This window comes from Molossus molossus, unplaced genomic scaffold (assembly GCF_014108415.1).
Source record: "Molossus molossus isolate mMolMol1 unplaced genomic scaffold, mMolMol1.p scaffold_m16_p_11, whole genome shotgun sequence".
In the NCBI taxonomy this organism is placed as follows: Eukaryota; Metazoa; Chordata; class Mammalia; order Chiroptera; family Molossidae; genus Molossus; species Molossus molossus.
In genome coordinates, this window is record NW_023425346.1 from 52,443,176 (window position 1) to 52,456,593 (window position 13,418).

The following is a 13,418-nucleotide window of genomic DNA, read 5'->3' on the forward strand; positions in this document are numbered from 1 at the left end:
AGAGAGAGAAACCTCAATGTGAGAGAGACACATCGATTGGTTGCCTCCCACACAACCCTGACTGGGGCTGGAATCGAACCTGCAGCCCAGGTTCGTGCCCTTGACCAGAATCAAACCCAAGATTCAATGGTCTGGGAGTCGAAGCTATAACTACTAAACCAAACCTGCCAAGGCCCAAACATTGTCTTAATGACAAAGGAGATAATGAGCTAGAACCAAGTAGGTGAAAGTGTTTACTTCCTGTTCTCTCAAATTAGTTGCATTTATAATCATTATCTTAAAAAGCACTAATACAGAAAAGCCATAACTTTAGTGTTATAAAAGATATATCAGGTTTAAACATAAATTTAGGGAATAGGGAAGAAGGGGAAGAAACATCTTCATTATTTATTTTTGGCGTCTTCTTACTGAATTAATTGAAATATGGAATTTGTCTTTTTTGAAGTGACTTTGTGGTTGTATATCATGTAATAAGTATAATGTAATATATTTTAGCTTGAAAGATGCTTTACTTCATGACTAATAAAAATAAAATGTATCTTTTTTGTTTGTAAAGTTTTATAACCGAAAAAGTTTACTTCTCTGTAAAACCTGTATCAGTGGTTCCCATAGCTGGTCGCACATCAGAATCATTTAGGGAGCTTTCAAAAATAATGTAACAACAACAACTTATTAAACAAAAAAAGGATGTTCATTAACAATAATAATAATAATGATGATGATGATGTAGCAAAAGAGAATCTTAATAGGACAAGAGCTCAGGGAAATAAAGGAGAGACCAGTGAGCTGCTTGTGCTAACACTCAATTGACTTCTGGAGAACTCTTTCCTTTGCCTGTTTTTTCATGACAAGAAATATGAATAGAAATTCACTGTGCTTGTACCCAGGTTCTTTGTCAGAGAGATCCTTTGCTCTCTAAATCCCACTCTTGAGGTGTCCTGCACTGGAAATGTCTCTTCAGAGCTGTATTCAATGGTTCCTTAACTGGTATGAAACCCTAGAACTCAAGACAATAATAAGACTTAATGGGGAAAGGTGTCTCAAAGGCTCTGGAGCACATTAGTACAACTATTGGGCCTGCCCTAACTAGCAAGCAACTGAATGTTGTAGAACAAGAGGATTCACAAATTGATGATGAGGATGGATGGCTCTGAGAATAGGTCTAAATTTGGTGTAAGCATCATAGTAGGAATAGCTTGCTGTCTGTAAGGCTGGAATTGCTGAAAAGGGAGTCCTCCCTGCTGTCACCGAATTGTGAATCCTCTGGCATCCTGCCAGTTCCAGCTTTCACTGTAATCACTGGTGGTCATGCTGGCAGCAGACTGGCAGTGCAGGAGTCATGATCTCAGCAAACTTCAGGGAAGCCGTGCTCATCAGAGCTGAGGCTTAGCACACATGAACAATGTCATCAAGGAGAAATAGAACACCAATGTGGGGGATTGTGGTAGGCCGAATAATGTCTTCCAAAGCTGTCCATGTTCCAATCTCTGGCAAAAGGGACTTTGCAACTGTGATTAAGGTTGTGAACCTTGAAATACAGAGATTACCCTGTATTATCAGGGTGGGCTCCCTATAATCCATGAGTCCTTAAAAACAAAGAAAGTTCCATTGTCATATGTTGATGAAAGAAGGGTCAGAGAGTTGTCAGAGAGATCCTTTGCTCTCTTGAGGTGTCCTGAACTGGAAATGTCTCTTCAGAGCTTTATCCAGTGATTCCTCAACTGGTATGAGGAGCTCAAGACCATAACAGGACTTAATGGGGAAAGGTGTCTCAAAGGCTCTGGTCACCCACAAACCAAGAAGTGTGGGTGACTTCTAGAAGCTGAAAACAGCCCTTGGTTGACAGCCAGCAAGGAAATGGATATGGGCGCTGTCCTACATCATTAAGGAACTGAATTCTGCCAACATCCCCAAATTAAGGAAACAAACCCTCCCCTAGAACCTCCAGAAAGGAGGTCCAGCCCTGCTAACACCTTGGTTTTAGCCTGGTGAGTCACGTGTTGGACTTCTGATGTACAGAACGGTAAGATAGCAACTGTGTGTTGTTTAAGCTGCTACATTTCTGGTAAATTTGTTGTGGCAGCAATAGGAAGTTAATACAGGGTTGAAGGGGGTTTTGCTCCCAACATTTTAGAAAATAAGCTCTGGTGCTGCTATGAATGCCATTGGGAAAGCTGGCTACATTGATAATATTGTAACTGGTGTGGGCATAGTTGCCTTTGAATTTTTCAGGTCTTTGACTTTAAATCTCACGATCACCCCAGGATATACATAATCCTTGAGTAGCTGGTGGATCTGTGCAAATTTTCATCAGGGAAAATCCAGTGGTGTCTATCAAAAAACCTTTGGCCATGATAATGGGGAAAGTTGGAGAAAGTTCATTGCTAATGTATATCTTCATGATTGGCTCAAAAAATTTTTATCACCTCCTCTTGTCAAGTGTGGGTAGAGTGATATATTTAGTAGAGTTTTTGAGGTGTCAACAGACAAGATCCCCAGTGGGGTTTTTGTTACTGTTTTTCAGGGTACAAAATAAAGTGTTCAGTAATTAATACCTCCCTTTCCCCACTCCCCCTAAGCAGGCCAAAACTTGTATAGACTCCATGGCCCCATCCCCAGAGATTCAGATTCAGTAGGTCTGAGGTGATGCCTGGAAAACTCCTTTTAGAAAAAGATACCCCAAGTGATTATGATGTAGCCTGTAGATTAGCCGGCATTTGGGACCTCTGGCCTATTTGTAAACTATTATGAAACACAAAGCTTGGATTGAGATAGATGATTTAATCTTGGTTAATTTGCTAGGTTTGTGTAAGATTTTTTAAAAAGTAATAAAATAACACATGGTACCTGCCTTCTAGAGGCTCATTTTCTAGTCAGAAGACATGGATAGGTATGGTAGTTGAAGAATCTAGGAAAGTATTGTCTTTAGAAGTTGAAACATACAACAGTAATTTTTTGAAATTTTCTACTCAGCGTAATTCCCTGGAGATTCATTCAAGTAGTGTGTATTGATAGTTCATTCCTTTTTATTGCTAAGTTGTATTCCAAGGTATGTATGTACTGCAGTTTGTTTAACCATTTACCTGTGGAAAGACTTCTGAACTGATTCTACTTTTTGGATATTACGAATAAAGCTGCTATGAACATTTGTGTACGAGGTTTTGTGTGAAGGTAAGTTTTCACTACTCTGAGATAAATGCCCAGTAGTGTAATTGCTGGGTTATACAGTAGTCACGTTTAGTTTTTTAGAAACTGCCAAACTATTTTCTAGAGTGGCTGTACCATTCTCTGTTCCCTCATGACATTTTTTAAGAGATTCCAGTTTTGTTTTTAGAATGTTCCACCTACATTTTATTTTTGTTTCACTATTTCCTAATAGCATCATTCAATTTGTTCCTTTGTCCCTAAAATTCCTGTAGACTAGAGTTTAAGCTCTAGACTCTATAGAGTTTTGATTAGATCTAAGTTAGATTTTTTAAATTTAATTTTTCTTTTATTACGTTGAGAGAGAGGAAGTGAGAGGGAGAGAGAGAGATAGAAACATGAATGAGAGAGAACATTGATTGGCTGCCTCCTGCATGCCCCCCCAACGGGGATTGGGCCCACAACCTGGGCATGTGTCCTGACAGGGGGATTGAACCAGTGACCTCTTGATGCATTGGTCGATGCTCAACCATGAGCCATACCAGCTGGACTAGATTTTTTTTATATTGCATCCCATGAACTGTAACGGAGTCAGAGTGTGCTGGTAGGCCCACGTCTCAATCGCACAGGGATTAAAACCCACAGCACAGACCCAACATACCAACAAACTTGTATAAAGGACCTTGGGCTATTGTGCCATATGCCCTGAAGAGTGCAAGGTGAGGGTTAGGTTCCTGCACCCAAAGAACTCTTTTTTATTTTTTTTAAATTAACAACTAATTGAAATAGTGTGATCCCAAGTAGTAACTTGGAGACAGTGGTTAATTCTGCATTTAGGGTATGTGTATGAGGTTTTACGGCTTAACTGCAAGCTGAACTTGGAGCTGGCCCTTGAATAAAAGAAAAATAGATTCTAAATAGAATAGCAATAAATAATGATACTGAGAAAGCAGAGTGAATTCTGGAGGCCCTTGATTTCCATGTTAAAGAATTCCAATTTATGACCAATAAAGAAGCTCTGACATTTCTGGTTTTGTTTGTTTTAAAACGTGAACTATTTTTAAATTTTAAAGGTAAAACATTGGAAAGTGTGGATGATAGTAGGCCTGGAGACGTCCTAAACTAGGTGCCATAAAGAGAAAGAGTGGGGTTCAAATATTTAGGGTTAGAATTCAAATCTGCGTCTGAAGTTTTAAGCTTTTGTGAAAAGGACATTGCTATGTTAAAATTAGTTTGGAACATACTAGAGGTCTGGGAGGGAAGACACATATTAATGTTTTGTGTTATGAGTCTATGGGGACAGTTAAGTAAAGATGTTCAACTAGACTGTTGGAAATATAACATCTGGAACTCAGGGAACAGTGTAAGGAAGTGATGATTGATATTTTAACTTTCCCAGAAAGAATTGGTGCAGGGAGGAGGGCTTATGATGGGTTAAGGGGCCGACAAGAAAACGAACTACGGTGTTCAATCATCGTGCCGAGGAGCCTTGCTGTCCACCAGCATGTTCTGACTTCCTTCCAACAGAGCCTGAAATGTCCTGGGCAAGGATTGAAGCTAAACCCTCCAGGCTCACTAAACACACACGCCCTCGAAGCCAGTCCTGGACAAGAGCCAGGCCGTAAGTGCGGGCCACGAAGTGCAGTACGCTTGCGCTTGCGCAGTGGAGGGTTGGAGGTTGGGTTGGGGGCGGGGTGGAGGAAGCGCAGGAAAAGTGTTGAGAGGGCTGCGCCTGCGCAGGAGCAGGAGGTCAGTTAGGACCAGACTCCCCTGCCGAGGGGGAAGGGACGGAGCCCCCTCAACAGATGACCAAAGTTTCCAACCAGCTGATAACCACGGCGGGCAGGTCCATTCCCTGTTCACGGCCCCTATACCTCAGAGGAGGCCCCATAATCTCCTGGAATCCACGCACATCAGAGGGTCGGAGTTTTGTTCAGGCCGTAACTTCCAGGAGTCCGGCAAGACCGCGGATCTGCTCAATGACCAGGCCAGGAGGGCGCCTGGCACCCGCAGCTGAACGTGAATGTCGCTTACCCGACTAGCTAGAGGGCCTGGGAAGAACAAAGGGGTCAGTGCATGCAGATGGGAGGGAGGGAGACCTGCCCTAAATTGGAAAGCCGTAATACGTGAGAAAGAGTTCACCTGTGGGATCTTGACCATCAGTTAACTTGTCAGAGGCTCGTTTATTAACTGTTAAACGAATACAATAATCACCGCCTACCTTCCTTATAAGGTTGTCTGAAGAACCAAAGGAGGTAATGATATAAGTGCTTAGTGCAAAGCACAAAGTAGAGGCAATAAATTTTGTTAGCTGCTGTCATCATCATCATTTGGGTTTCATTTATGTGGTGAAAGGGCTAAACTCCAGAAACGTTAGTTACCCTTTTTAATTCCTGAGGTTCATTTCTTTTTCCAAATAAATGTCCTAACATCATTTATTATTTTTTTTTAATATCCATCTTTGCCCTAATGACTGTAGATGTCACCTTTATACTAAGTTACCACAGATACTCATCCTCCCCCACCCCCCATGCCTGGCCTTTCTATTCTATTTCACTGATCTATCAATTTCTGTATATCAATATAATATGTAATTTGAACTGTGCCTTGACACTTTATGTTTTTACACTTATTCATTCTGTCTAGGCTCCTCTCTCCCTCTAGTTTTCTTCATTTCTTACTTCTCCAAACCTACTTGAAGTACCGTCACTTCCTTCCCTAACATTCATTCCTCATCCCCCTTATTTGCCCTGTGTTCCTGAGATAGTTTGTAGGCATTCTGAATGGTGCTGGAATCTTACCCTTTGTTCCTCTTTTTTTTTTTTTTAATCCTCACCCGAGGATATTTTTCCATTTTTTGTACAGATAGAGTGGGAGGGAGAGAGAGGAAGGGAGAGAGAGAGAGAGAAACATCGACGTGAAGGGACACATCGAGTGGCTGCCACCCGCACGACCAACCAGGGCCGGGGACAAACTGCAACCGAAGCACGCGCCCTTAGCGGGAACCGAACCCGGGTCTCTCCGGACGCAGGTCGACGCTCTAACCGCGGAGCCAAACCGGCCAGGGCACTTTGTTCCTCTTTTGCTCCAGGGTTGTGACCCTGGAAAAAGTGGGCAGATGAGGAACTAAGTCTCAGCTTTATCTAAGGCTTTCTGGTAATAAGTCTAAACTGAAAACTATTAGGCAACAGTTGAAGGCAGTGGGGCTGTTAAGTGGAGATGGTGAACCTCCTTCATTCTAAGCAGACTGTGCCCAGGTGGGCAAATGCATGGGAACTGGCTGCTTTAAGCCTCCAGAAAAGGCAGATTTAATTATTATAGGCATATAGATGGGATTCTATAAGAGTGGTCCCCAAATTTCTTTCATTGCAGTCTTGTCAGTAAAAATCATATGAGCACCATCATCAATGTTCATATACTTATTTATACATTACAAAACATATTGCAATTTAGTACATAAATTGTACAATATACAAAATGAAAAATAATAAACAAGAAATGCTTCTGAAATGATTTAAAATTCTATGTGTCTATTAGTGGTGAAAATTCAGTATGCATTTTTATTTTTGAAAAGCTTGATTTAATACTTTGTTATGTAGTGATTTAAAGGTCTGGTTCTAAGGCACACTTATTCCAAAGTCATTTTTAATGTTACTATATTTGAAAAAGATACTGTCAAAGATTTGCAATTCCAAAATGGAAGAAGTACATCTTGGTTGTGTCTAGTAAATCACAGTACTTATTTGTCACCCAAAAAGGTTGTGGGTTCAATTCCAGGTCAAGACACATACCCAGGTTGCAGGTTTGATCCCCAGTTGGGGCACAAGTGGGAAGCAACCAATGGATGTCTTTCTCTCTCTCTCTCTCAAATCAATAAACATATCCTCAGGTGAGGATTAAAAAATAATGAGATACCAGCTCACATCTGTTAGCATGATATATCTTTATGTTTGCCAACTTTTTTTTTTTTAATCCTCACCCGAGGACATTTTTTCATTTTTTGTTCAGATAGAGTGGGAGGGAGGAAGAGAGAGAGAGAGAGAAACATCGACGTGAAAGGGACATATCGAGTGGCTGCCACCCACACGACCCAACCGGGGCCGGGGACAAACCGTAACCAAGATACATGCCCTTAGTGGGAACTGAACCCGGGTCTCTCTGGACTGCAGGCCAACGCTCTAACCACTGAGCAACCGGCCAGGGTTACATTTGCCAACTTTTAAAAATGCTTTGCTATGAAAAATTTTTTAAATAGTGGGATTTTATTTAAATATGTTTTTAATTGATTTTAGAGAGAGAGGAAGGGAGAGGGAGAGAGAGAGAGAGAAACATCAATGAGAGAGAAATGTCAGCATTAATCAGCTGCCTCCTGTACTCCCCTGCTGGGGATCCAGCCTGCAACCTGGCCATGCACCCCAGCTGGGAATCGAACTGGCGACCTCTTGGTGCACGGTTTGATGTTCAACCACTGAGCCACACCGGCCAGGCTGCTATGAAATTTTTTGTCAGTTTTTATCTATTTGTAAAGCAGACTAAATAGTCTACTACTTAAGGTCATGTAGTTGGTTGGTCAATCCACTTAACTAGCTAACACAAGACCCTGAAAGCATGAGGGCACTCATATGAACCCTCTGAGCATGAAACTCACACTTTTCCTCATAATATTTGTATACTGCTTAGAGTCAGCTGTAGTGCATACTTTCTTATTTGTTAAAGAAAATTGCTAAATTCTAATATTCTCTCCTGATATTCTAGGGGCTTTGTTGTGAGTGTCCTTATTTCATGGAGACAAAACTACAGAGGGTGAAAAGAAGCCACTTCTCTTGAGTTGACCCGAGGGAAAAGGGTTAAACCACACAGTTTTTAGAGTTAATAATACCATGTACTTGTAGCTTATGCTATGAATGGCAAGATCTGAGCAATCAAATAAGTTACTCTCTTTTCCCATGTAGAAGATCTGGATTGAGCAAAGAAAAAGTAAAGACAAAATTTTTTTCTTCTTGGCAGTTGATTTTCTTAAAGCGAGACTGCAGTTGTTTGTCCACCTGTCTGTCTTCAGCACCAGACTGAACTTCTTGAGGGCAGAAACACTTCAAGCTTGAATCAGCACAATGCCAGGCATATGGTTGTAAATGATACTTAATGTAAGGATAACAAGGTTTCCATTAGGGCTAGGAAGTAGGAATATCCTAGGGAAAGGTAAGCATGTAGGCTAGAGATTTTCAAAGGAAACTGTGGAATGGAGGAGAGTGGATCAATAGGTCATTGGAAAAGAAATGCAGAACAATGTGAGTGAATTTACAGACTTTTCAGCAGTCTGTATGAAGGGTGTGGCCCAAAGTGACAGAGATGATAGACATAGTAGAATGAACTGAAATCAAAATTCTCTGCAGGTTCAGGAGAAATTCTACATGGTGTCAGAGGCTTTCTGAGACTGATTTCTAGAACTTTGGTTCAAGGTTCTAATAGAATTTTGGCAAATAATTGTTTTGCTCATGTTGCTGTCAGTGAAGAGAGCTTTGCTCAGATGAAGAAGGAAAAGAAAAAAGGTAGTAAAATGAGGGGAGGTAGGATTTTTTTTTTTTTGCCAGTTAAGGATAAATTGAGCATCAGTATTTTAAATGTTTTTTCCCTAATTATTTTGAATTTGTAAAATGCACATCCAAAAAAGTAATAAAAGTAAATTCAAAGTAAACTTCCATAGTAAGGTTATCAAAACATTAGAAAGCATGAGTTTCCACATTAAATACATATACAGTTTGATATTTTTGTGACACTACAGTAATTATCACTCAGTTACCTTAAATTAAAAATTAAATAATATATATACAGGGTGGGGTGAAAGTAGGTTTACAGTTGTAAAACACATTATACCAGATAGATGCAACAATAACAAAATGATCCAAAATATATAAAAATTTTCAATACAACTAAGGTTTTATATACTTTTTTTTTTATCCTTAGCCAAGTATATACATTTCTTCACTTTTGTTCAGATAGAGTGGGAGAGAGAGAGAGAGAGAGAGGAAGAGAGAGAGAGAGAAACATTGACGTGAAAGGGACACATTGAGTAGCTGCCTCCTGCACCACCCCAACCACAGCCAGGGACAAATTGCAACCGAGGTACGTGCCCTTGACCCTAATCGAACCCAAGACTCATTGGTCCACGGGCCGACGCTTTAATTGCTGAGCAAAATCGGCCAAGGCAGGTATTATATACTTTAAAACAAAATGTTAACATAACCACGGATTTATTATATACTTTAATATTCAGTGCTTCTTGAAAGATATAACAAAAATTCCTGGGAAGTTAATGTTTGTAAACAAGGACATATTAATTCAAGTTCAGCAAAGGTTGGGGATAAATATACTTTTTTTCAAGTTAGATTTTAAAATATTAAATGTATTGGGGTGACACTGGTTAATAGGATTATGTAGTTTTCGAGTGTACATTTCTGTGATACATCATCTGGATATTGCATTGTTTGATCACCACCCAAAGTCATATCTTTTTCTGTCACCATAATATTTGAACCCCTTCACCTCCCTTCCCTCTGATAATCACCATACTGTTGTCTGTGTCTATGCATTTTTGTTTGTTTGCTTTTCTTGTTTGTTCACTTGTTGCTTTCAGTTTTATATCCCACATATGAATGAAACCATATGGTTTTTGACTTTTTCTGTCTTATTTCACTTAGCATGATATTCTCAAGATCCATCCTTGTTGGCGCAAATGGCAGTTTTTAAGATATTAAAAAAAAGTTTTTTTCTTTATTGATTTTAGAGAGAGAGGAAGGGAGAGGGAGATAGAAACATCTATGAGAGAGAACATTGATTGGCCGCCTCCTGCATACCCCCCACTGGGGATCAGGCCTACAACCTGGGCATGTGTCCTGACTGGGAATCGAACTGGAGACCTCTTGGTGCATGGGTTGACGCTCAACCACTGAGCCACAACTGTCAGGCAAGATATTTTTAATAGGCAGTTTTTCCCTATTCCTCTTGCGTCTCCACTCCATTCCCCCCTGCTCCCTTTCTCTTTACTTTTAAAATCTATAAAGACTAACCATTGTGTGTAGTGACTAGAACCATTAGAACAAGGTTAAATACCAATCCACAAATATCAGTTAATTTACTCTGGAGGAAATCACAACTAAAACCCCCAAACCGTCTGTTCGTTGCTTCATTCTGGTGTACTAACTATTCCAGAAGATTAAATTCCAGTTCCTTCCATGACTAATAACTGAAGGAATTGAGATAATTTGCAAGTAGGATCACTGCTCTTTGTCAGATACTTAGTCCACATCAGTTTAAGACAGAAATGTGGTAACGATGGTGTTTTTTAGTTAGCAAGGATTTATTGTTTGTGCCAGAATGTACTTGTCTCCTTTGTTTCTCTGCTAACTTACTGATAAAGTTGTTGAGGGTAGAGATGAGTTCTCTAGTCATATTAATATCCCACTTCCTAATATAATACCCGATACTAGATACTCATAAAATTGAATTGAAGTAAACTTTTAGTTATTTTCTTATTTGCCTTCTAAAGCCTTAATGTAGCCCTGGCCGGTTTGGCTCAGCGGTTAGAGCGTCGGCCTGCGGTCCGGAGAGACCCAGGTTCGGTTCCTGCTAAGGGCACGAACTTCGGTTGCAGTTTGTCCCCGGCCCTGGTTGGTCGTGCGGGTGGCAGCCACTTGATGTGTCCCTTCACGTCGATGTTTCTCTCACTCTCTCTCTCTCCCTCTCTCTCCCTCCCACTCTAGCTGTACAAAAAATGGAAAAATATCCGCGGGTGAGGATAAAAAAAAAAAAATTAAAAAAAAAAAATAATAAAGCCTTAATGTATTCACACTGTAGATGCTGAAAAAATCTTTGAAAGGGTCTGAAGATCAAGAACTGAGAGTAACACCTGAAACAGCAAATGTGGTGCCATTTGGGGATGTGGTATGTATGACTGATCCTTAATAAACACGTGCAAGTTATTTCTTATTTTACATTAAGACTAGTTAATGTTTTTATTTGGTAATCAAAAGTATGCATAGAAAATGTTCTCTCTGATAACATAGTCATCGATTTTTCATTTTATGAGTCAGAAAAGCACTTTAATGATCACTGAAATTATGGAAAACATCCTGATTCACAGAAAAAAATGTTTTCTATATTGTAGATTCCTAAAGTCAAATTACATAAGAATCACCTGGAGTAGTTTTCTCTTTCTTTCTTTCTTTCTTTCTTTCTTTCTTTCTTTCTTTCTTTCTTCCTTTCTTCCTTTCTTCCTTTCTTCCTTTCTTCCTTTCTTCCTTTCTTCCTTTCTTCCTTTCTTCCTTTCTTTCTTTCTTCTCTCTTTCTCTCTCCTTCCTTCCTCCCTTCCTCCCTTCCTTCCTTCCTTCCTTCCTTCCTTCCTTCCTTCCTTCCTTCCTTCCTTCCTTCCTTTCTCTCTCTCTCTCTCTCTCTCTCTCGCTCATCCTCATCCGAGGACATTTTATTTATTTATTTATTTATTTATTTATTTATTTATTTATTTATCATCCTCACCCAAGGACATTCTTCCATTGTCTGTTCAGATAGAGTGGGAAGGAGAGAGAGGGAGGGGGAGAGAGAGAGAGAGAGAGAAACATCAACGTGAAAGGACACATTGAGTGGCTGCCACCCGCACGACCCACCAGGGCCAGGGACAAACTGCAACTGAGGCATGCGCCCTTAGCGGGAACCGAACCCGGGTCTCTCTGGACCACAGGCCGACGCTCTAACTGTTGAGCCAAACCGACCAGGGCCAGAGGACATTTTTATTCCATTTTTTGTTCAGATAGAGTGGGAGGAAGAGAGAGAGAGAGAGAAACATCGACGTGAAAGGGACACATCGAGTGGCTGCCTCCTGCATGACCAACCAGGGCTGGGGACAAACTGCAACTGAGGTACGTGCCCTTAGCGGGAACCGAACCCGGGTCTCTCTGGACCACAGGCCGACACTCTAACCGCTAAACCAAAGTGGCCAGGGCACCTGGAGTAGTTTTTAAGAACATTGATTTTCAGGCCCTACCTAAGATCTGCTACCTTAGAATTTGAAAATAGGACCTAGGAATCAGTACTTTATTGAGCTCTCCAGATGATTGTATTCGTTGTCAGATTTAGGAACCTTTGAGTTACAGTTTGAAAATTGACTCTATACCTTCTCTCTTCCAAAAAATAATAAACCCCAGGGGAAACAATCAAACATACACGCAAACACACAGGAAGGACCTAATATCTAAGCTGAGGAACAGAAAAATCTGCTTTTTCTTTTGGGTGCTACAGATACAGGAAATGAGGATATGTATACATTTGGAACTGTCTAAGACAGGTATTCTATTGCAGCTATCTTTTTTCTCTGAGCACTATTAGAGTAGTTAATAGCTATGAAATAAGAATTTCTTTTATCTCTCTTTCCTGTATCCTATCACATACTAGTATATTTTTTTTGATTAACAAACATATTATTTATTTAACACCACCTTTTGGAAGGAAATAGTAAGGCTATATTAATGTATACATTTTTGTTTTTACAAAATGTCCATGGTGTGCATTTATCTACATAATTATATAATACTTTCTTATATCACACCCAAAGCTGGAGTATTAGCCTTTACTGTCTGAATCTAAATTTAGAAAAGATTATTTGAAATCACTTTTGGCCGTAAGCAATTATGCATGTCATTATGTTGACATACTAATTTCCATAACCCATACTCTTAAATATAACTTTTACATCTTTTTAGAACTGACATTTTGAAAACCATTTTGATCTCACACTTTTTAACTTCATAGTTTTTATTTTCCTTATTTGAATTACATGTTGCTAGATATGCAAAAGCTTCTCTTAAAGGTCCACTGGCTGGAAGTGTTGACGGAGATGTTTGGCATGTAATTGATAGCTCCTCCCAATGCATGGTTTAGTCACACCATTTCCTCTTTGAGAGTTCGGTGATGTTTTTGAAATATTTGGCAAGGTTTGCACTTGTGTAAACAAAGATAACCACGTAACAACCCACTACTCCTGTTTCTGATAGTCACATCCCATTTTCAGAAAAAATGTGTGAAGAGTCTGTGTCTTAAAATTAGTCACAAAGAGTGTTTTTGTGGCATGGACACAGACAACAGTGTGGTGATGGCCAGAGGGAAGGGGGTTGGGGGCTTGGTATGGGGGGGGCAGAGGAGGGGGGAATGGGGACATTTATAATAGTGTCAACAATAAAAATAAAGATGCCCTATCCAGTGTGGCTCAGTGGTTGGAACATTGG

General features: G+C 40.1%; 1 protein-coding gene across 1 annotated transcript in view; it reads left to right on the forward strand.

Moving 5' to 3' along the window:
- The first annotated feature begins 10,998 nt into the window (after positions 1–10,998).
- Positions 10,999–13,418, forward strand: part of C2CD6 (C2 calcium dependent domain containing 6) — a 98,035-nt gene continuing 95,615 nt past the window's right edge. The window contains 1 exon segment of the mRNA XM_036253332.1: positions 10,999–11,085. Coding sequence (XP_036109225.1) covers positions 10,999–11,085 — 87 coding nt within the window.